The sequence below is a fragment of the Halichoerus grypus genome, chromosome 15, assembly GCF_964656455.1.
Source record: "Halichoerus grypus chromosome 15, mHalGry1.hap1.1, whole genome shotgun sequence".
Lineage (NCBI taxonomy): Eukaryota > Metazoa > Chordata > Mammalia > Carnivora > Phocidae > Halichoerus > Halichoerus grypus.
In genome coordinates, this window is record NC_135726.1 from 12,496,229 (window position 1) to 12,519,974 (window position 23,746).

General features: G+C 52.8%; 2 protein-coding genes across 9 annotated transcripts in view; one reads left to right on the forward strand and one right to left on the reverse strand.

Moving 5' to 3' along the window:
- PDPR (pyruvate dehydrogenase phosphatase regulatory subunit) overlaps nucleotides 1-10,805 on the forward strand; it is a 36,509-nt gene extending 25,704 nt beyond the window's left edge. For 3 of the 5 annotated variants that reach the window (XM_036088060.2, XM_036088058.2, XM_078062530.1), the window contains 2 exons: nucleotides 5,098-5,280; nucleotides 6,282-10,805. In XM_036088060.2, the coding sequence (XP_035943953.1) occupies nucleotides 5,098-5,280; nucleotides 6,282-6,686 (588 nt within the window). In that variant the 3' untranslated portion in view covers nucleotides 6,687-10,805. The remainder of the gene's footprint in view (nucleotides 1-5,097; nucleotides 5,281-6,281) is intronic. The other 2 variants (XR_013444119.1, XM_078062531.1) reach the window with 2 other exon arrangements.
- On the reverse strand, nucleotides 1,785-23,117 carry LOC118533060 (pyruvate dehydrogenase phosphatase regulatory subunit, mitochondrial-like). Of its 4 annotated transcripts, none has more exons than XR_013444121.1 (7): nucleotides 22,909-23,117; nucleotides 15,350-15,638; nucleotides 13,849-13,982; nucleotides 11,588-11,780; nucleotides 9,335-9,416; nucleotides 8,491-8,625; nucleotides 1,785-4,649 (listed from the first exon to the last, which is right to left on the reverse strand). XR_013444121.1 is itself a non-coding variant. In XM_078062533.1 (6 exons), the coding sequence occupies exons 2-5, from the start codon at nucleotides 15,571-15,573 to the stop codon at nucleotides 9,365-9,367; spliced, it is 603 nt and encodes a 200-aa protein (XP_077918659.1). In that variant the 5' UTR covers nucleotides 15,574-15,638; nucleotides 22,909-23,117; the 3' UTR covers nucleotides 8,302-8,625; nucleotides 9,335-9,364. The 4 variants fall into 4 exon arrangements, 2 of the variants coding, with proteins under 2 accessions (XP_077918659.1, XP_077918660.1); XR_013444120.1 differs by having other exon boundaries at nucleotides 1,785-4,664; XM_078062533.1 differs by lacking the exon at nucleotides 1,785-4,649 and having other exon boundaries at nucleotides 8,302-8,625.
- Nucleotides 23,118-23,746: the final 629 nt, after the last annotated feature.

Below are 23,746 nucleotides of genomic sequence, written 5' to 3' on the forward strand. Positions count from 1 at the left end.
GTTGGAAGCATACTGATGTTCTTCTTGATCTCTTAATAATTTATTGTAGAGCTCCTTCCCAGTCAGTACCTAAAGAGGAGAGCTTCCTCCTCATTTTTTATCAGTGGTTAATCCTTCACCTCGCCGAATCATCATTTATGCCATCAGTCTGGTACTAATAGACATCTGTGCTTGTAGCGCTTTGTAGTTCTTTGCTGGTACAAGCAGCTGTGTGTACGAGTCTTCCCGTGGCGCGTGCGTGCGCGTGTGTGTGCCCGTGCCGCTTTCACCTCGGCCGGTAGGTGCGGCGCTGGCAGTGCCCTCTGCTGGGTGTGAGATGAAGCCGTGTTTCCGAACCCATTTCCGAGTAAAAGCTCATCAGTAGCACTGACGCACTCCTGCCTGCCTGTGCCCCATCCCGTTCTTCTGACCTTATCCTGCCTCCTCTGCCTCTTGAACACGCTGCTGCTCCAGCCTCGGGGGCTTCGCACTCGCTCGCCCCTTCCCTGGCCTGGCCTTCCCCCCGAGAGGCTCTCACGGCCGCACCTGCTTCAGGGCTTGTTCACATGGCATCTTCCGGAGGCGGCCGTACAGGCGCAGCCTCCACCCCACGCCCGGCTCTCCCGCTCCGCTTTCCCTGTGTGGTTTTGCTCCGCGGGCTTATCACTGTCTGATAAAATGTATTTTATTTCATTCATCAGATTACCCTTATTTAAATGTAAGTTCTCTGGGGCAGGAATATTTAACTTTTATATCCCCAGCACCTAGAGAAGTATTTGGCACATAGTAAATGCTTAATAAATGTTGCACGGATGAATGTTCTGGGCATACCCTCCGTGCATTTTTGTATTGAATGATTGGGCTTTTTACCAATTTCTAGGCATTGTCTGAATCAGTCCTTGCTGTTGAGGTGTATCCCAGTTTGTCATTTGTCTTCTTTTTTTGAAGATTTTATTTTAGAGTGTGTGCACAAGCAGGGGACGGGCAGAGGGGGAGAGAGTCTCAGGCCGACTTGGCACTGAGCATAGAGACCAATGTGGGACTTGATCTCGAAACCCTGAGTTCGTGATCTGAGCTGAAACCAAGAATTGGAGGCTTTAACCACTGAGCCACCCAGGTGCCCCCCCCCCCCCGTTTGTCGTTTGTCTTTTTTTTGCCACATAGGTTTTTTTTTAATTATGAGAAATGTTTCATATGTTGCAGAAATTTTTTCAATTTTTATGTAATTGAGTTGATCTTTTGTGCCTTCTAGAGTTTGATGCATAGAGGGGACTTCTCTACTCCAGGATTATAAAATTTTTTCAGTTTTCTTCTAGTGCTTTTATAGTTGTGTTGTTCTGTTGTATGGGTTTGTGTTTTGTTTTTTTTATTAATATTTCTTTTTTTTTTTTTTTTTTTAAAGATTTTATTTATTCATTTGAGACACAGAGATACAGAGAGGGAGAGAGAAAGCATGAGCAGGGAGAGAGGCAGAGGGAGAGGGAGAAGCAGGTTCCTCGCCGAGCCAGGAGCCCGATGCGGGGCTCGATCCCAGGACCCTGGGATCATGACCTGAGCTGAAGGCAGACACTTAACCATCTGAGCCACCCAGGCGCCCCTGTTTTTTTTATTAATATTTCAATGCTCCATCCTTTTGCAGTGTCTCTTGCTGTACTTCATGAGATAGGATCAGACTTTTTTTTCCCATATGGATAAACAGATTTGGCATTCTACCCTTACCAGATCCTAAATTCCTCTATGTATTTGGGTTTATTTCTGGACTTCCATTCTGTTCCCTTGGTCTATCCATAATCAAGATCACACTGTTTTAATTACTGAGTCTTTATTATGTATTTTAATATTTGGTTTGCTCTTATCTCCCCTTCATAGCTTGGAAAACTCTGGAAGGAAACCATTCATGTTTTCTTATTTCCCCTTGGAAACTATAATTATCTAGTTAAAAACACTGACTGCATTTTTTTGGATTATGTTACCATTTATACATTAGAAGAACTGACATGTATTGAATCTTACAAAGAATGCCTTTTAAGTTAGTTCTTTTTTTAAAGATTTTTATTTATTTATTTGACAGAGAGACAGTGAGAGAGGGAACACAGGGGGAGTTTGAGAGGAGAAGCAGGCTTCCTGCTGAGCAGGGAGCCCGATGCGGGGCTGGATCCCAGGACCCTGGGATCATGACCTGAGCCGAAGGTAGACACTTAACGACTGAGCTACCCAGGCGCTCCGCCTTTTAGTTTTTATTTAAGTTTTTTTGGTGACCTTTCAGAGGTATTTTTAAGTTTTCTTCATATAGATGTTATAATATTTTGTTGTTGCTGTTGTGAATGAGAAGGGTGTCTTTGTTCCATTATCTTCTAAGTGATTATGATTTTTTTTGAAGATTTTATTTATTAGAGTAAGAGCACAAGGAGGGGGAGGGGGGCGGGGGCGGGGGCGGTGAAGCTGAGCCGGGAGCCAGATGCAGGGCTCAATCCCAGGACCCTGAGGTGAAGGCAGACATTTAACCAACTGAGCCACCCAAGCACCCAAAAGTGATTGTGATTTTTGAAAGCTATTTTTTCTATTGTAGTCTTTATTTCTTACTAATTATCTTATAGTTGTTTTTAGTTGAGTCCCTGGAATTTTCAGGGTCCAATCTTAAATACATACAGTAATAGTTTTTTCTTAACTTTTATTCCTACAATTTCTCTTGTCCAGTTGTGACAAGGCATAGGGATCCTAGGCATCATTGTCTTGTTCTTGATTTTAGTCACATTACTTACAGCCTTAGGCTTTGTTTTAGTTACTAGCTGAAGCATGCATTTACCATCTCATGGAACTGTATGTGCTTGTCCAGACAAATATAACAGTATTAAGATGAAGGGAATACTCACGGTTTGGGAAGAGTTGGTACAGAGGTAGTTGACTTGTGCCTGTACAGGTAGGGATCGAGTCTGAATTTGCCACTTGGGTGCCTGTGTCATAAATTGGCCAAACCCGATGAAGAGGGGGAGGCTCTGTGGCTCCAGCAGCTTCATTACTTGAGGCCTTGGTTTCTACTTCTGATTATCCTGGGCTGGTCCCGTTTTTATGATTTTCCATGAGTCCAAGAGGTGATTTGTGCCGTGCCTGGGTTCTTTTCAAGCTGGCTTTTGTCCTCAAGAAGGTTATACAGTTGATCCTTGAATAACGTGGGGGTCAGGGGCACCCACCCACTCAAAGCTCCACATAGAACTTTTGACTCCTCAAAAACCTGAACTAATAGCTTGCTTTTGACTGGAAGCCTTACTGATCATGTAAGGAGTTGATTGATACATATTTTGTGTGCTCTATGTATTGTGTACTGTCGTCTTATAATCTAGGAAGCTAGAGAAAGTGTTAGTAAAATCCTAAGGAAAATACATTTACGGCCCTGTACCGTATGGAAAAATCCATGTAGAAGTGAGACCCACGCAGTTCAAACCCATGGGAACTATACTTGTCAACTATACTTGTCTCTCTGAGGGAAATGTCTCCGAAAACATGGTGGCAAACGGCAGATTCTTGTTCTGTTCACACTAAATCCCCAGCACTTAGAAAATGAGGACATGCTGGGGAGTTGTTTTTCTCACCTAACCGAGACTAGTTACCTGCTTTAAATCTCTCTTCCCTGGCCTTCCTCTTAACTCCAGTATCCAGCTTGAGACTGGAAAGCACTGAGCGGAAGGCACCAGGGACGCGGGCCCTTTATTAATGTCGTTTCCCTGTCAGCGTCCCCCCCCCGCCCCCCTTCGGGCCTGGCTCGCTCCTACAGGCGCCACAGCTGTGTGTGGATTCGGTAGCACGGGGGCCCTTCTAGGGGCTCTTCCCGCGGGCACGTTGTCCTGACCACCGTGGCCCGTTCAGTAGATGCCAACTCAGCCCAAGGAGTGCGACTGGCAGGGCAGCGGACCCCCCCACCCCCGGGGGAAGAACTGCAACGCCAGGGAAGCCGGGTGTTTTTCTGGTTTTCCACTTTTATTGAGCTGTCGTGGGCACACATCACTGGTCAGGTTTCAGCGCGCAGCCTGGTGGACGGACAGGTCCCGTGAAAGAACTTCTGTGTTCAGTTTCACGAGCGTCCCTCGACTCAGAGATGCTCTAAGAAGCACTAAAGGGGTTTTCCTTGTGATGAAGACACTTAGGATTCACTCTCTTAACTTCCGCATCTGTCACACAGCAGGGTCCCTGCCAGGGCCATCAGGTGGTTCGCTCCCTCCCTCCCTTCCTCGTTCTCATTTGTCTCCTACCTGGAAGTCTGTGCCTTCTGCCCCCTTCCTCCACTTCCCCTCCTTGCACTTCCCAACTCTCGAACCACAACTCTGGTCTCTTTTTCCGTGAGTTTGCGTTTCATTGTGGTTTTAGATTCCGCTTAGATGTGCAATCGTATGATATTTCTCTGATTTCTCGTCGTTTTGTCCGTGTTACAGTTTTTAAAGCAAATAATGTCGTCTGTTCTGGGCTTTAGCTTCCACATAGCGTGTTTAGGTATGGATTGAACATTTGCTTTCCGTTTGGAAAACTTTGTTTACTTAAGCTATCTGATACTTACGGTTTCTGGAACCAAGAAGAGAATGCCATGAGAGGCTGGCTGTTGTGGGACACGGGTCGGGGCGCGCTGCCTTCCTGGCTCCTCTGGGACTCCTGATCTGGGTCTCCTGATGTGCCATCATCTGTGAAAAGTCAGACTGTACACAGAGTTGTGTGTGACCCACATTTCATAGCACAGGCCGTGCATGAGGGGTCACGGGGGTGGCAAGTGGGGCAAGAGAGCAAGGGGCAGAGGAGCGGGCTGTTGGAGAGGCAGTTAGGGGCCTGGCCACGGATGGGGTGGTCGGAGTGTGTCTGGGATTCGCACTTGAGGACGGCTCCCTGTCCTAGGCTCCATAGAGAAGGGATATGGGTACTGCTTTCATGGAGCTTAAACTGGGGTTAGGGGTGACCCTGGCTCATGACCCCTGGGCTGTAGTGCTTTGTTGTGTCAAGGATGAGGCATCTTGAGAATTTCGTACACCCTTCTGCCTTGTCAAGGTGCAGGCGGCCCGCCATCAGCGCTGCAGACCCAGCCCGTGTTGAATGGTGCAGGTGGGCGGGTCACTGACCTCTGGTCTCCCCCTCTAGTATGCCCTGCACGTGTACAACGAGGTGATGAGTGTTGGGCAGAAATACGGAATCCGGAATGCTGGGTACTATGCTCTTCGTAGTCTTCGAATTGAGAAGTTTTTTGCCTTCTGGGGTCAGGATTTAAATACCCTCACCACCCCCCTGGAATGTGGACGAGAATCTCGGGTGAAACTGGAAAAGGTACTGTATCTGCACAGCCCACTGCCCCCCCCCCCGGAGCCGACTCTACCTCAGAAAGGAAGGGCTGAGGGGAAGGCCCAGGGGTGGCCGTGGGTCAGCAAGGACGAGGAGGATGTCCTTAGAATGAAAAATACGTCTGTCCTAATAAGGAAACGTTGTGAGCACTTGGCTCCCGCCAACCCCCCCAACCCTGAGCTCAGGAGCCGCACGCCCCACTGTCTGAAGCAGCCAGGCGCCCTACTTGGCGCTCCCGCAGACTCTGGGCTTCCAGGGAAGTTTCTCCAGTAACGTGCCACAGATGTGTGTACACAGTACTCCTCTTATATTCAAATGTCTCATTTTTTGTTTCTTTTCAAAGTAAATATGAACATTTTTTTTTTAAAAAGTCCTAGGTCAAGAGGATGTTAGTGATGAGTCTCTTTCCCACCTCTGCCCCCCACCGACCCGCCCTCCCCACCTGCCCCCAGCCGGCCCTCCTCATGCTTGCTCGCTGCAGCTCAACAAAATCTCTTAGTCCTTCCCTCGCAGTGCAGTAGGTCTCTAGTCTTCTCGGTGAGCAATTACAGATAACGATTTTTCTGTGCTATGAAAGTAATGAATACTAATTTTGGAAAATAGGGAAAAGAATGAAGAAAATTAAAGAACATCTGTTTTATCTGTTCATAATCTCAGTTTCTATCCTGCTGAGGTTTCTTGTACAAACCTGTATGCACTGAATATAGATGTATATGCATGGGCTTTTGGTCGAGATTATATAAAAACATAAGTTTTTCTAAAATAATTCTAGCAAGAACGTTTGGAGGATTTTTCTTCCTAAATATTTTTTTCTATGTGGTCTTGTTGGTGAACTCTGAAAAATGTATGCCCGTGTTACAGAAGTTCTCTGAGGAGGTCTTTTAATATGGTGAAAGCAGGTTTTCATGTGGTGGGAAGGCCACGCGGCGGGGTGAGTGCGGCCTCCAGCGCGGCCGCCCCGGCTCAGCCTTGCCCTTCTTCCCCAGGGGATGGACTTCATCGGCCGCGATGCCCTGCTGCAGCAGAAGCAGAATGGGGTGTACAAACGCCTCACCATGTTCATCCTGGACGATCACGACACTGACCTGGACCTCTGGCCGTGGTGGGGAGAGCCCATTTACCGCAACGGGCAGTACGCGGGCAAGACCACCAGCAGTGCCTACAGCTACACCCTGGAGCGCCACGTCTGCCTGGGCTTCGTGCACAATTTTTCTGAGGACACTGGGGAAGAGCAGGTGGTGACAACAGATTTCATCAACCGGGGGGAGTATGAGATTGACATCGCGGGACACCGGTTCCAGGCCAAGGCGAAGCTCTACCCGGTCACCTCGCTGTTCACCCACAAGCGCCGGAAGGATGACGTGGAGCTCAGTGACTTGCACGGGAAGTAATGGCCACTAGCCTCGCTTCCCCACCTGCCCACCCCCGCCCCCTGCCTCCCAGCTCCTTGATGGGATTTTAAACTTCACCCGCTTTTAAACCTTTTGCTTTGCAGCCTCTCTTCTCCTTCCACCTTCCCTCCTCCCTTTTGCACTTTCCCATCTACTCCTCATTCTGGGCTGTTCTTCCCACCCACCCCTTCACCCCTCAGATTCCCGTGGCGACATGAAGCATGGCTGAGGGGCAGCACAGGTGCAAACTCCACTTGTGGAAGTAGGTAACCGTGACAGTCTGATTTCTAATGTTGTCTCTCGAAGCAAGGGAAGTGGGTGCTGTGCAGGCCTCCGGGGGCTAACTTCTCTCGGAGCGACCCGTTCATTTTGGTGGGTTGTTGTGTGTCTGAATCAGCCCTGTGCGCGAGCCCGCCCATGCTGCTGCGCCAGGCAGATCATTCTCCTTTTCCATTGGGCTGCGGGTGGGCACCCTGACACCTCTAGCAAGAGGATGACCATCTACCTCACTCATGAGCGGCATCACGTGGACGTTACCTGGTCTCTAGCAAACAGCTGACCTGGCTCTGGCCTAAAATCTTCCTCCTGTCTCAGCGCTCTCAGAGGGTTTGTTGGCCTGAGTAAACAAGCCGGTGTTTGAAAGGGAAAAACCACATTGCCTTTTGTGTTGCTTTTCCCAGCTGAAAGGGTCTGCTCTCCGGAGGTGCTCAGCACCGAGGTGGTTTCCCGCCCTTAGAAGGCTGCTGCTGCTTCCCGCCACTCCGGGCTCGGTGACCCGACCCAGCATCTCCCTCACCTGTCCCTCGTGTGGCAGGCGCTGCTGTCCCTTCGGCACAGGGTGGGTGTGCTGTCCTGGTGAGGAACCAAACCTTGCTGGCTGTTCTGAGCGCGCTGCTGGCCTCCCACGTTTGGCTTCCTCTGGCCCAGAACAGGCAGATTTCCCCCCCCCCCCAAGTGACCCCACGGGTCTGTGGAGAGGGTACATTCTGTGGGTCTGCCCGCCAGCCAGCCGGCGCTCCGGGTCTCTGGAATGGAAAAGGACCTGGGGCGCCGGGAAGGCCCTCCACACTGTGCCCATCCTGTGCTGTTCCAGATTTTAAACCTTTGTCGTGGTAACTTGGAAGCGGTAGCTCTGATAGGTATCTGTACTAAAGAGTCTTTTTAGAGCAGCTTAAAATTCTCAGGTGGGTCTGTCTGTTGTGGCATTTCTTGGGGTGTTTACTTAATCAGACGGATTCCTTCCAGACACTGCTTGCCATTTCCCCAGCCAGACAACTCCTACTTGATTACTGACTGCTCAAGGAGGTCTCGATTGACTAAGGGAGTAGGTCGTTAGAACTCTGTTCCCTGAGAGCTGCTGCCCCTGGGTAGGGAGGAGAAAGGGGGTCGCCCCGCTGCAAAGCAGAGTGCAGCAGCTGAGATGCGCATAGGAGAGCGGGCGCCGGGCCGACGCGGCAGGGGCCCAACTGACCAAGGAACGCGGCGCTAAAAGTATGCCGTGCTCTGTGCCACGCTCGTCTTTGTAAATGAAAGATTATTTAGGGTTGAATCTAAAAGACATTCTAGATTTATGTGTTAAGGGTCACACTTTTAAGACTCTGGCGAGATGTTAATATCCTGGGGTATCACTTGTTTATTGAGGGCCCTGACATACACTTCACTTCTGCCACTTTGACACCCTTGAAATCTCTTAATTTAGACATCATCAGTGTGAGTCGGGTAGTTTCTCTCTTTGGTCCTAACTGAAGGGGGTGACTCACTCCTGCCTCCTTGCACACCGGGCAGTCAGGCCATGTGCATTTACCTTGTGTGATCACTCGTCTCTCCCTAGTCTGGACTCCCAGACTGTACGATGGCTGGTCCTTTTTCTCTCTGAAATGATCCGCCGTCACCTCTTGTGCTCTCTTGAGGGAGGGGCTCTACTCTCTTCTTTTTGAACCTGGAAACACAAAGTGTACCGGCCTCAAGCAGATGAAAACTCAGGGCTGCCAGTCTCCTGTGGCCCCTCCCCTCCCTTGGAACACCTGCTAAGCCCCTGCTTACTCGTGCCACATGTAAATCCTGGTTCCCAGCCCTGCCGTGGTCACTCGTCTTATATGGAAGCTTGCAGCAGAGACACTGCCTGTCCGTAACAAGGGCAAAGTCAGGAAAGCTCTAATTTGGAAAATTTAAGAGCGAGGGACAAGAACGACCTGCTGACCTGTAACCTGTGTTGGAGCCACAGAGCACCACACGGGCAGGACCTGCTCCAGGAGAGAGAACCCAACAATTCCCACTACATTTCTAGTGCTCTGCTGGGGGCGGGGGTCTCTCCCTGTACCCCCAAATACAAGAGCTGCCGTTCAGGCCAGGGGCCCAGAGACCATTTAAGCTCAGTGATTAACCTCAGTTACCCCATTTCTGCAGGAGAAACCCGGTCACTTGGCTTCTCACCAGGAGACATGTCCATGGACTCTACCTTCTTGTACAGACCAACAGTTTTACCTCTTTCCAAGAAAGTCACTAAAGTAACTCCACTTCCTCCATTACCCTGCCTCTGAGTGCATTTGAAATGTTGACACCCCCACCCACCCCCCGCCACGGATGGAGCAGGAATGACAGCAGCTTTCTGAAAGTGGTTTAGCTTCCCTGAAGAGCCGACCCCTCACCTTGCTTTGTGGCTTGGTTTATCCTCTGCCTCACGGACACGTGTGCTGGCATCGGAGTGAGTCTTTACCCTCCTCTGAGAACCTAAGGGACATAAAAGGGAAGCTTCTATAACCTGTTGTCTTGGTTCTGACCCTAGAAGGCTGTGTCCCGGCTGACTTTCAGGGGTAGCTACCGGGTTCAGTCTTCTCTTTGTAGCTGCCTGACCAGTATAAGCAACAAGGCTCCCCTTCAGTGTCCCAGGTAGAGGTGTGGTCACTAGTGCTTAATACTGAAGAACTTTCTACTGTTTCCATTTCCTTTTGCACAGCCCCCGCACCCACATCCCGCCCCAAATTGATAAAAGCAGCTTTTATCAGCACGATAAAGGGAACATTTTCACGACTCAAGAATAGTCATTTGCAGGCACATGGATTCAGGAGCAGCACAGCAGAGGGGCAGAAATGGTAGCTGACAGAAGGGTCGTGCTAACTGTGTCCCGCTATGAGCGAGCCCCGGCTCTGCCTGGCAGCCCCCACCTCGGCCTCCTCCACTGCAAGGTGCTGAGTTGTAAGGCTCCCTCCCCACCCGCAAAGGGATTGCATTTGCAGTCCCTCATCACTACAAATGCACTATTTTTCCAGAGAACTAAATATTTTTGTATGTCTTTGCCTTCTCTGTCCATTAAACACCAGAGTTATTCATTGTATAATATGATTCTTGACTTCTCTGAGCAGAGAATCTGCATCCCTTGAAGAATTACACATTTCTTCATGGGCTTTCTCTTATTTAGATGTACCTATTTTTACCCTTCGCAAACCTTTTCTGCCTTCTCGGTTTTCTGTCTCTCAAGGATAGAAATTACAAGAGGGTGGAGAGGATATTTTTAGCATCTGTTTCAAAAGATCTATGCCAGGATTTCCTTTGCACACCAAGAACTGGAGCTGGGAGCACCTCTCTTTAAGCCCGGTTCTCGTGCCTTACCCCCGAATGTCCCATGGTGGGTGTAGACAGGAAGGATGAAAAGAAACTTCATTTCAGTCTGAGGGTTTCCATCCACCCCACCATAGCCTCCCTTCCCCAGATCAAGCAGGTGAGGGGTAGAAAGTTTCTGCAGCTTGTTTCAATCGGGGTTTCTAGCAGCATAGTTAATACTCTCGGGTCTACTCTTAGGATCCAGGAAATGCCACTGTAATGATTGTACAAGGCTGTAACTCCTTATTTACGTTTATAAATGTGCAGTTCGCTCAGCCCCTTTCTGTCCCTGTGTAGCGTCAGCTTGTGGTGCTGAAGACATCTGAGGCACTTTAGGGGATGGGATTTTTCTCAAGAGCTCTGGTGACTTCAGGTACCTAGGGGGACTGAGCATTTCTGCCTCCATGAATGCGGTATTAACATTGTGCACTGTGTTTCTATCAAGCCAGATTCCAATTAAGATTTTCTTTTCGTATTACTAAGTTTGTAAATGAATAAACAGACATTTTAATTACTCTGGCCATGTCCACTTGTGAAATGTTCTTCAACTCTAGTAACTCGATAAATATATTTGCCATCACAAGGGGTAAACACTTTCCATAAAACCATTTATACTGTTACCAAAGAAGAGAACCATGTGGAAACCAAGGGTAAGCTATTAACCTCCACAGCGTGGTGGCAGCCTGGAGAGAGCGCCTCGGACTATCGTCCTGAGGTTACTCTCTGTTGATGGATCTGACCTCCCCTCCTGCGGGACAGTTGATTACATAGTAAGAACCTGGCGCTTGACATATCACCCATCTACCTGAGGACCCACACTGGTGTGTGAAACAAACTCTATATTCTTAGTCACACAGTAGGAAGAGAAGAAAACAGAAGCACCCAGGATTCTCACTATACTAACCTAAAAGTCAGTCACTGGACTTTATTACCCAGCTATTTTATGAGCTACTACATCTGTGAATCACTAGATAGGCTAATATGTCTATAACAATCTCATTAACTGGTCTTCCAAACCTACTTGTTAACTTTCCAGATTACTGAATGGCGAGCATTCAATAAAAAAGTACATCCCACAGGCTTCGAGACTAATTCCAAAGAAGAGTTCCCAAAACATTGTGCACAAAGACACTTCTGGAATATCCCACGGTGACTACTTTGAAGGGGACAACTCTCAAATTATGTGTACCTCCTCATTATTAACATACCAGATTACATACATCCATTACACGCCACATTAGCAACAGGGAACTCTAGGAAGGAAGCACCCAGCAAGCAGGGTCTGAGCAAGGAAGACTTACCTTCCAGCCCCTCCACCAAACGAAAGGCCAGCAGAGTTCATTCCCGCCAGCACAAAGTAGCCCTGAACTGAAGGAGACTCGCCCATGATGCACCTCATGTCTGGGGTGAAGGTCTCGGGGCAGTTCACCAACTTCAGGATCTCCAGAGTCTCCAGGTCTGGCACGCGACGCAGGAGGGAACTCAGCAGGGGCTCTGAGCCATAAAAACAAAGTCAAACACAGGCCTCAGCTTTAGGGAATTCAAACTCATCCGTTCCTTGTGTTTCCCGACTCCCGCTCCTCTTAGAAAATCTCCTGGAAGAGGCTTTCTGAGGTGAGCCAAACGGGCCCTGGTCAGAAAGCACATACCACATAAATGCACTGTCTTCTGAGGATGAGCGCTGTCATATCGGGAAATCCAGGTTGTACATATGTCACGTGTCTTTAAGTCTCAAAAGCAGTCCACTGACCGGCCCCTGCGCGTCCTGCCGGATAACAGAATCCTCCATCGGGGGACCCCACGTCCCCTTTTCACTGCACCACGGCTGAACTGCAATGGGGGTGACAGACTGAGGGTGATCCCCGGACTCTCCCTTGCCTGACTTCCTCGCTGCCCGGCAAGCATCAAGGAGATACCAGGCCCAAAAAGGCGTTCCAGATGGTGACCCAGAACTCAAGTGAGACAAACTTAGCTTACAGACAAGAGGCCTACGACTCGGGTTCCTCCAGCATCCAAGCAGGTGAGCAATGCAGGGCTCGGCAAAGCACTAGCCGAACCAGGGGACCGCAAGGAAGTCAGCAGTTCCAGCTCGGGGCCCCTTAGGTGGGCCCTCTTCTGACTCAAACTCTGCTCACCACCCGATTCAAGCACCCGTCGCCACCAAATTAAATCCAACCAAAAGGGACTCGCTCCCGCCTGTCCTGCATGTAGCAGGCATCCTCCCTGACAAAAGCCAGAGGTGGTGAGGCAGCAGGAACGCCTTCTACTATCTTCACTCAGAGTCCTCGCCTCTCTGAAGGAAGCCTGGCCACGTGACAGGTGACCGTGGGGGAGTCAGGCTCATCTGCTGGGCGGGGACCAGGGCGAGGCAAGTGAGACGCCCGCTCTCGGCACCGAGCCGGGGCAGGGCCAGCCTGGGAGCCCTGCTTATGTGCTCGAGGGCTACAGCCCCTTCCTTCCCCTCCTCTAGCTCCTCTCCTGGCATCTCCTCTCCCCACGAACACAGCTACCCAATCCCAGTTCCCAGACGTTCAGTCTTAATCGAGGACTTACACACAAGGACACTTCGCCAGAGCAGGAATCCTATGAAGGGGAAATGCTATAAAACCTCAGCCTGTCATCAAAATTTCCAATACTTCAAATCTCACCTTCCCAACGAGAACCGTGTCACGGGTCACATAAGGTCTGAGCCGGCCAGCAAAGGCGACCATCCACTGTGTTTACGCTGTGACCCCCGGCAGGGCCGCCTCAGCGGGCGAACAGATCAGGCTACCATCCTTGTCAGGATTAGCCTGGAATTACCTGTGATCTGAATTATGCGGGTCTTCAAAAGAGCAACCCTGACGGACGGGGGCGTCCTGAATTTCATCACTAGGCCCCGCTACTCCCCCGGGACATTTCCCGTGGCCACCAAACGGTTTCATCAGCCACGACGCGAGGCTCGCCCCTGGGCTCCTGGCCGATGCATCACCTGACGACACGCTCACAGACACGCTTCTAACTTGTGATCGTGCGGGACCTCCCCATGGCTCAGCCTTCCCCTTCTCCTTGCTCCGGTCGTACTTAGCTCACGATTCCCTGGGTTCTTTTCCCTTGCTGACACGCATAAGGGGTAACCTCCGTTTAAGCTTTTCAGTCAGAAGAGGCCTTCGGAGCAACTGGTGAAATGCAGCGGGTCAGACCACGATTTCACCATCAAGCACCGAAACGGAAGTATGTCCTTGGCTTCTTCGTTCAGGAGCCAAGCGTGGCCACTTGCTAGACTTCAGTGAGTGAAATAATAGGAAATGGCCCGGGAAGCCTTTCCTATCCTGAGAATGATAGGCTCTGGAAAGGATCTGGGACAAGGACGGAATCCCCTCGGCGGGTAGGGAAACTGGAGACAGCCCAGCACGCCAACAGACTTGCCCCAGGAAAGACCCTGGCGACTGGCAGAGCCCGGACTAAGACTCAAGCCCTGACCACCAGGTTGGCAGGCTGACGCGGCGTCGGGCCACACACGGCACGGAGCACCAGAGTCTGGGGCACAGGCGGACCAGTAAATGGCGGATTACCTGCTTACCTGTCTGGATCCCGGTCTCTTGCTCTAACTGGTGGTAGAGTTTGTTGGAATAGTCTGCCATCTTCTGCTCGATGGTCAAGTGCCTGGCGGTGCTCAGGATACCAGCACAGAACCTCGTAGAGCCGGCAGCCAGCCTGCAGGATGCATCCAAAATGCTATCAGGTACACTCCCACAGCTGTGAATGCAACTAGTTCAAAGATCCTCACTACGGCATCGTGTGTCATATCAAAAGATGGAAGCAACCTACGTATCCACCGACACGAGCGGGACTGAACAGGCTGGAGGACCCCTCTACGATGGGATACTCTACACGGCCATAAAGAAAGGAACGAGAGAAAGCTTTTATGCAACAATACGGAACAACCCTAATGAAAAAAGCAAGGGGAGGGACGCCTGGGTGGCTCAGTCGTTAAGCGTCTGCCTTCGGCTCAGGTCATGATCCCAGGGTCCTGGGATCGAGCCCCACATCGGGCTCTCTGCTTGGCGGGAAGCCTGCTTCTCCCTCTCCCACTCCCCCGTCTTGTGCTCTATCTCTCTCTCTCTGAAATAAAATAAATAAAATCTTTAAAAAAAAAAAAAAAAAGAAAAAAGAAAAAAGCAAGGGGAGGGACATTGTTTAAGGTTCGCTACTAACTTGTATAAAAAAGAGAAAAAAATAATAAACGAATACCCGGGTACACATATACAAACTGACCGATACAGATTTGCTCTAATATAATGACTCGGGGAGTATCTGGAACGATACACAAGGAACTTAACTTGCCTCCAGCGAGGGAACCTTCCAGCTAGAAGTCAGGGGTGGGAGGCAGAATGTTCCCTGTACACTCTTTTACAATTTTCAATCTGACTCATGTACATGTATTGCCTATTCAGAAATAAATACAAAGGACGTGTTAAAGGTCATCCAATTTCTGGTAGGCAATAGAACAGAAAAGGGACATTAGGGGAAAAGTGAAGCAACGTGAACAGAGCATGAACTTCAGTTAATACTAAGGTATCCACACAGATTCACTGCATTTCACGGCGATCCCACCCTAAGATGTTCCTCCGAGGTGCGCACGGGACCCCGGCATACGGACCGCTGCACTACCTTCACGTCTGTTCTGTAAATCTACCACTGCTCTCGAGTGAGTGAGTTCGACGGGGAAAAGGAACAGAGATCAGGCAGGAGGTAGCCAGTTTCATCTCGGCTCACAGAGGAAGCTCCTGAGCCACGGGGTTGATGTCGCTGTGTGACTACAACGGAGAGGACAAGACGGTGAGGTGTGCCGTCACCCTGAAATGAAACGCACCCTCTCTAGAGACCTGGGTGTGCTGGAATCGGCCACCTCTGTCCAAGCCGGAAAACACGGGCGGTTTGCATCGCAAAACCGCATCCAGGTGATGTTGCCTGTCTGTGGTTCTTGTCCTGCGACTTAGCGCCAGTCAGCTTAGCTACTGGCGGGACAGCATTACCGGGAGGGGAGGGGCTGAGGGGAGCCCGCGCAGTCTGGTCCTTACCTGCCCTGCTCCAGAAGGACAATATCCTTCCACCCCATCTTGGAGAGGTGGTAGGCCACGGATGTGCCCATGATCCCACCACCACAGATGACCACCTGCGCCTGGGCAGGCAGGGCGACAGAATGCGCCTCGGCAGCTGACGCGCCGCTCCTCCCCGACGACCAGTTCTGCCATCCTCGGCCGGTCCTTTGTCTTCGGACCGCCGACAGCAGCCGGTAAAACATCACGTCTGCCAGCAGCTCGGCGCGGTGCTCTCACTCGGCTACGGCAGAGACCCCCGACATGCACACTAGACGGAGAAAGCAACCAGATTTCATTCCACGTACTGTACTCGGGGCACAGGGTTACTGAGAAAGGGAGAGGAGGCGCCAAAGAACGCTAATCATGCCCTCGGCCAGTGTCTGAGGCCCTGCGCAGTTCCAGACGCCCTGCCAGCTGCAGAGACAGCAGGGGACAACGAGGAGGACGGTCTTGCCTTTATGCACCTTTCATTAGAGACACAGAGAGTGAGTGGGTGTGTGAGTGTGTGTGAGGGTGCCTGTGGCAGGGGCGGCCCAGACACAGATAAAACAAGGAACAAGGCCGGTGTGCTGCAATACCCGAAGGCATATGTAAACTAGGACGGTCGGGAAGAAGGGGACGTCGGAGGAGACACCTGATGGTGACCGGGAATCAGCTGGATGCGTCTTCCGGACAGAAGCGCAGGCACGTACAAAGGCCCTGAGGGGAGGCCGACCCTGCGGAGTCCGAGCACAGAAGGGAGGCCAGTGTGCCCAGAGCACGAGGAGCGAGGCGGAGAGGACCCAAGACAAGGCTGGAGAGGGAGGCAGAAAGCAAGGACACACAGCGCTTGGGATGCCATCGTGACGAGCTGGGATTCTGCTCCGGGCGCAAAGGAAAATACTAAAGCACGGAATGAAACGATCAGATATGCTTTTCCAAGATCAGTCAGGCTCCGCGGCGGCGGGAAGTGGGCTGGAGAATGAGAGGAAAGGCAGGGCCGGGCAGCTGCTGTGGCAGTCCTAGAGGGAGGGCCTGGGGGCTGAGACCCGGACGGTGGCAGTGGAGTCAAAGCCACGGCTGGATTGTTCTGGAGGTGAAATGACAGAAATGACCTACCAACAAACGGGATGTTAAAATGGGGCAAGGGGAGAAATAAGGATGATGGCAGAGTTTCTGGGTTAATCAACTGGTGCCACTTACTACAGTGTGAAGGGCTAGGGATGGGGAGGGAGGCGGGGAAGGAGAGGGAGCGAGAGGGAGGCTGTGAAAGGGTGCAGGCGCGGGTGCGCAGACAAGCCAACGTTCCCCTCTGAGGGGTCAAGTGCAAGACGCCGGGCGGGCACGCACGGGAAAAGGTCAGGCAGCAGCTGGACATCCAGGCCGGCAGCCAGGGGAACACGTGGGGTATCCGAGACCCGGCATGCTGAGGAACAAGAAGAACCCTGAGGCTCCCCAGCAGGTACAGCTTGGGAAGAGAAAGAAAGTCCCGGACAGAGGACAGAGCGCCGGGCAGACGCACAGAGCATCCGGACAAACAGAAGTGGTGCAACAGACCGAGAAGGAGCCTCGGCGAGGCAGAAAAGAGAACTGGGCTGCGGTGTCACAGAAGCCGAGAGAGAGGAAAGGGTTTTAAGAAGCGGTTCGCTACGGAGGGTGCCCGGGGCTGCAGCAGGACGGCCAAGGGTCCGTCCGCTGGGACTTGACAACGGAGGTCCTTGGTGGCCCCAAAAAGAACATTCCCAGGAGAGTGCTTGGGATGAAATCCGGACCAGAGCAAGCTCCAGAGCGAGGAGATGAGGGAGTGCAGACCACTCCTTGACTTTCTGCTGCAAAGAGAGCAGAAAAACCAGCCAGCAGCAAGAAAAGAATGGGAGCAGAGCAGGATTCTTGGTCTATAAAGGCGTGGGCCGTGGGGACTGTTTCACTGCTGGCAGGAAGGGCCAGTAAAGGGGAAAGAGGTGGGTCTGGAAGGAGAGGTGGTGACAAAGAACGAGGTCCTGGAAGAGGACAGAGAGAGAGGACCCAAAGCCGCAGTGAGGGACGGCGTGCCCCGGGTCTGCCCAGGCCACGGGCTGGAGGGAGACTCAAGGACCAGCAGGCCTCTTCCCAGAAGCAGGGGAAGGTTAGTCCAGGTGGGCTTATCCCGCAAACTCGGGTGTCACACGCTGTGACCAAGCACACGTGTCTACGAGACAACTAGCATCATAAGGCAGAGAAGGGAAAGGGTACGGGATCGGGCCACCAGAGAGAATTACTCTCCCGGCAAAGCAGAGGCCTGTTCAGGAAACTGCAGACAGACCTGCCGGGAGACGGCAGGGTCACCGAGCGTGGGGAGAGGGGGGACTTCAGAGGACAGCCCCGGCAGACAGTGCGCCCAGCAGCATGCCACTACCCACGGAGGGCCCCAAACAGCCCAACTCGTCCAAGGCCCAGGTGTGGGTGCCCGTCCATCACCACACAGCACCTCAGGACGGAGACCGAGCTAGGCCTCTACCGCGTCCCAGGATAAATCCCATCCAACCAGGGCTGATGACTCGGCCACCTGGCGGTAGTCACCAGGCCTCACACCCTCGGTCCCTGTCCAAGGGTCTCAAGACAGAAGCTTCTTCCTGCAACCTCGTCTCCACGTGACCAATTTCTGTCCCTCCCTCCGTGTCTCTCTGCTGTCCTCCCCTCCAGACCTCTCCACCGTGCCCTCCAGAACATCCTTTCCAGAGCTAAGCACCCGGCCCTTCGCCAGTACCGTCTCACCTGTCTCCACGGGGACGCAGCTCTTCTGAGGGAGCGGCCACCGCCACACGGCCAGCCCCACTCTACTGAGCTCGCCACGCGGGGGGCTGGGGGGTGAGTATCTGCCTCCTCCTCCCTTCAGAACTATTACTGCTTGGTCACACTCGAAAAGGCCCAGTTCCTTTGCGGCTCAGGCTAGCAGGCACCCCCTGCCTAGCCCCGGGGCCACCGCGGGTTCAGCCACAGGCAGATGTCTGTCTACATTCGGGTTCTGAACCCACAACACTCCTCTCCCAACCTCGGACCCCACCTCCTCTCTTCCTCCCTTCAAAGCAGATAACCTGTCTCATCGCATCCCCTGAAACTCCACCAATAATCCCACTTGCATCTACAACCATCTCTCCTTCCCTCAGAGGGTCAAAAGTTCGTCGCCCCACAAGAGCCCCGGATCCCTCTCCCTCCTTCCCTGGGACTCAGCTCCATGAACCCAGCTCCTCTTCCACGTACCTTCGGTGCTCCGCTCTGACCCTCAGCGTTTTCATATGCTCAAGTCCTCCCAACCCACCAAAGAAATGGAACAAAAGCTCCATAACTGTCTTCGAGTAGCGTCATTTTAAAAATTCTAAATGGTAAAAAATATGGTCTTGGCAAAAAGCACAAACATAGGAGGCAGTTAGGACTTCCCATCAGGGCGCCTGAGTATCCGACTCCTGGCTTTGGCGCAGGTCTGTGGTCTCGGTGTCGGGGGATCGAGCCCCACGTCGGGATTCTCTCTCCCTCTGCCCCTTCCCCCACTCACAGGCACGCACGCACATGCCTGCGCTCTTTCTCTCAAATAAATAAATAAAATTTAAAACCATGATTTCCCATCATACAAAATTAGCAGTCCCAATGTGCTGCCCTGCTGCCCACCTGAGTGCTGCCGCCTGTCCCGTGTCCTTCTTTCCTTACTCCTTAGTGACTGCAGAGTCTGCCGGCCGTCAAGCCAGAACGGACTCTTTTTTTTTTTTTTTTTTTTTTTAAGATTTTGCTTATTTATTCATTTATTTGAGAGAGAGAGAGAGTGAGAAACAGCATGAGAAGGGGAGAGGGTGAGAGGGAGAAGCAGGCTCCCTGCTGAGCCGGGAGCCCGATGTGGGACTCGATCCCAGGACCCCAGGATCATGACCAGAGCCAAAGGCAGCCTCTTAACCAACTGAGCCACCCAGGCACCCCCAGAACTGACTCTTAATGTGATCTCACAGCCTGTCTTTTCACTTGACAAATACCTTCAGGAAAGGGCTTCCTATATGATCTGTCCCCTTTTCCCCGTTTCCAGTCTGTCCTGAACCTAAAGCGGTTGGGCTTCTGCCCGCCAAGCCAGGAACGCTGCTCTCACCAAGAAGGCTCACGTCGCCAACTTCCGGGGACACCGGCCCCACCTCACATCCTCTCCACAATACCGCATATCGCCCATCGCTCCCGCTACTCACACCCCCTTTCCCGGTTTTTATCCTGACTCCCACTACCCTGGTCACGTCTTCGCTGGCTTCTCTCCCCGGCCCGTCCTTCCGAGTCCACGTCCCTCACGGTGCTCTGGGACCAGCTTCTCCCCTCGGGCCACTACTCTCCAGGGGGATTTCACTGCCTACCGTGACCGAGAGCCCAACCCACAGCAGCCCCGACCTTTGCGCCTGTACCTCTAAGCAGAACAATGGCATGTCCACTTGGGCTCCCGTACGTCAAACCGGGCACCTCCAACAGGGAAACCCATCCTCCTCAATCTCCAAATCTGCTCCACTTCTGTGTCCCCCAGTGACACCATATTCGAGAACCCTGGGTGTTACCCTGGGCTCCTCCTTTCTCCTCTCCTCTATGCAGCCAACCAGCATGGACTAACGATTCCACAGCCACGTTTCCCTCATTCCCACTTCTCCCCATTCCCACTGCAGCTACCTGAGTACAGGCCGCCACCCTTGCTCAGATTACTGCAGAAGCTTCCTGACGGGGCTTCTGTACACCGTTCTCCCCAACACCCCACAGTCCTTACACAGGACTCGGAGCCAGTCTTCTCAAATGCAAGTCTTGTTTCACGCCCCTGCTTAAAACCCTTCAATGACTTTCTGATGTCCTCAGGAAAAGGCAATGTCCTTCACAGGAAGGGCAAGATCCTTCACTCTCTGGCTCATTTCTTATCTCTGCTCTCTTTCTCTGGAGCCACACGCAACCACCTGTAATTAACTCCTCAAACAGGACAGGATTCTGAAACCTCCGGGATCTGGGCACGCTGTTCCTCTAAACCAAATAGTATATAGTTCCTGCCACTCTCCCCCCGCAGACAAAGGTAACTGCCTCAGCTCTCAGCCTATCTGACATCTTACCAGACCTCCTCTCCCCCAACACTGGGTCGGGTGACTCTCCTATGTTCTCCCATCACACCCTGCACTTCTCCCAGCACAGAGCCTCCCGGACTGTGTCACGGTCTGGTCGCCAATCAGGGAAACAGCACAACCACCCAGCTGAGAATGTAGGCTTGAGAGAGAGGCAGACAGCTGTGGGCTGGAAAACCTCCCCCCACCTCTCATTAGCTCTGACTTTCGGCAACTTATGCCACATCTCTGTGCCTTGGGCTCCTCATCCATAAGGTGAGCTAGGACTACCCACCTCACACGGCTGCTACAAACACTCAATCAGACAGGAAGGAAAAACATGGCAACGAGCACCTAAGCAGCACTCAGTAAGTGGTCCTTTTTAGTCTCCTATTACGATGGAGCTCTCTGGGAGCTGAGACCAATTATATAACTTGATCATGGTTTTCCCAGCATTCAGGGGAGGCACCTAGGAAATACACATTGCCGAATGGCTGAGAGGAGAGAACACACGAGAGGGGGAAAAGTTCAATGAGGACTCTGGGATCTCAAGGCTAGGCCCTCAGATTGGAGGGGATATCTAAATCACGTGACAGAATTTTTAAAACAGAAAATGGTAGTATCTTCATAGGCAGTTACAGCCGGCCAGATGCTGCTTCAGGCGTGTACAACGGACTTAAGCCTCACAACCCTACGAGGTAGATACTAAAGTTTCTTTTCTACGCTTGAAGAAGCTGAGGCACAGAGAAGTAACTCATCCGAGCTTCTCTAATGCCGGTGAGGGGCAGAGCCAGGAGTCAAACCCTGCCGGGCTGGCACCGGAGTCTGCCCTGGAATCTTTCCTCCCTGCTACCTTTCAAACAACCTCAGGTGAGTAAAGAAAGGGTAGCTGTGAGGACAGAACCAGAAGGCACATCCCCTGGCAGGATAAAAGGAACTGCAAATGTAACAGAAGACACATAACAACAATTGAGGTTCAAGATGGGATAAACAAGGTTAAAAACTTAGGGTGATTAAAAAAAAAAAAAAAAAGCCTAGGGTGGTAAGAACCAAGAAAAGGATTTGTGACCCTGTGTGCATCATGACCTTCAAAGAGTCACTGAAGTGGTGAGGGCAAACAAGAACAAAAAAGGATTTAAAGTGAATGCAAACAAAGAAAGGAAGGCACCAGAGTACCCAAGTAGGTTTGGCAGCAAAACCAAGGCAAAGTTTGATGGCAGAGAAGGGAAAGTCGGTAGACAAGAAACTGAAGATGTCAAAAACAAAGAAAGAAAAGTCGTAACCAGATTTAATATAAACACACACATAAATATATATGTTAAGTTTTATTTAAGTAATCTCTACACCCCATTGGGGCTGGAACTCATGATCAAGAGTCACATGCTCTTCCAACTAAACAAGCCAGGGGCCCCCAAAATAAATTACATGTTTTAAAAACTAAGATGACCCTACAATATTTTCTGCTAAGAAGAAAAATATCTGCCAAGCAACCGCGATATCGGGACTAGGTATGCTCACACCTGCTTACACCAAGAAGAACAAGAGGGCAGCTCCAAGTCCCTCTGAGTTGTTCCTCTGTATGGTCACAGCGCGTGTACAAATGGGCCGCTGCGGACTAGGAAGCCAGGTGAGCGGAGAGCGATTAACAACATCTCCCACACCTGCCTCAGCACAACAGCCAGCCAGCACATTTCTAGCCCAGGCTCCGTCTCTGGAGAGTGGATCCTGCTGGTCCCGGGTGTGTAATTCTCAACAAGTGCCACCAGGTGATCAGACAAGTTGAAGAAATTAAGACAAATCGCTAGCGCTGGCCAAGTGTGCCCCGTGGCCCGGCTCCCCTCCTCCTTCCCTCCGCGGCCCCGCACGTCACGCTTACACACACCGGCAAAATGCACTTGAAGACGCCCGAATCTAATCTCAGTGTCCTTCACATCGGTCCCGAGTGGTCACACATCACGAAGTCGGCTCACTGCCCTGGGCCTACACTCTTCCCGGGAACTCGGCCGCCGCACTCTGCAGCAGTCTTACACGTGAGGGAAGCACAGGCGGACCGCACGTCTCCAGGCGGGAAAGCAACTGCACCCGCAGTGGAGGAAGACCGGGCGAGACCGGCCTCATGCGCGCTAGGGGCTTGCCCGAGGCCGGGAGCCCGAAGCGAGGTCACCCCGGCCGCTCTGGACGTCGGGCTGAGCCGGCGGACGCCCCCCGAGGAGCCGGTGCGCAGGCCCCGGGCCAGCCGGGCACGGGTCTCCGAGGCCCGGACCACCTCGGCCGGACGGAGCGCAGCCGCGGACAGGCTGAGAGAGATGAGGCGGACCCTTCTCGGCCCGGGCCGCCGGAGTCCCCAGGCGACTCGGCGCAAGCGACGCGAAACGAGGGGCGGACGGGACCACCCCCGAGGGAGACCAGAGCGGAAAGGGGGACGCGGAGACGCGCGCGGAGGGGAGGCCAGAGCAGCCCCGCAGCTGTCTTCCTTACCTCACGGGCCCCCGCGCGCTCCGCGGTCAGCAGCACCCGGGCGGCAGCGGGGCAGCAGCCACAACAGTTGCGGGGGGTCCCGGCGCCAGAACACGGGGAATGGGGAAGGGAAAGGGGCGGGGCGGAGGGAGCAAAAAGTTCCGGGGAAAGCCGGGGCCCGCGACCTTCCGCGCTTTACGGCCCCCACAAGGGTACGCCGGCGCGAGATCGCTCCGGCGCACGCGCGCGCCGTGACGTCCCCGCGGCGGCCCCGCCCCTGCCACGTGGGGCTTGTTTGGGTCTCGCCAGGCCCCGCCCCGGGCCTCTGGGCGGCAGCTGCGGTGGTCCGGGGCGGTCTCGGAGCTCGGGCCGCCGACCCGGTTGACCTCTGCAGGTGGAGCCGGGACGTCCGCGGTGGGCCGCTCGCCCTGCCGTGCTGTGGGGAGCGCGGGGCTTCGCTCTGCCCTCCAGGCGCGTTCCCACTTCCGTCCCCGAGTGGGTCGCGGCTCAAAGCCACTCTGGTCCAGGGCGCCAAAGGGCGTCTTGGACCCGCAGGCGCTCGGCTCCTCCTGGGCGAGGCTGTAGCGGAGCGCGACTGAAATCCGCCCCGCCGGCCTGGCCCGACCTGGGAGGCGGGATTTAGAGGCCCTGAGCACTGGGCCGGTCGTCACTCTGCACCTTCCTGCCTTGTGTGCGCCGAGGAAATGGACTCATTCAGTCCATCTTCTGAGAAGGCCCCCGCCCCGCCCTCCCTTACTGTCAGGGGCCCTGTTTTCTTTCCCTTGTGGAACTCGTCCCCCTGTTCAGTCTGTGTTGGTGGACTGCCTTTCCCGCCAGTTGCAAGCCCTGCCCTCTCTCG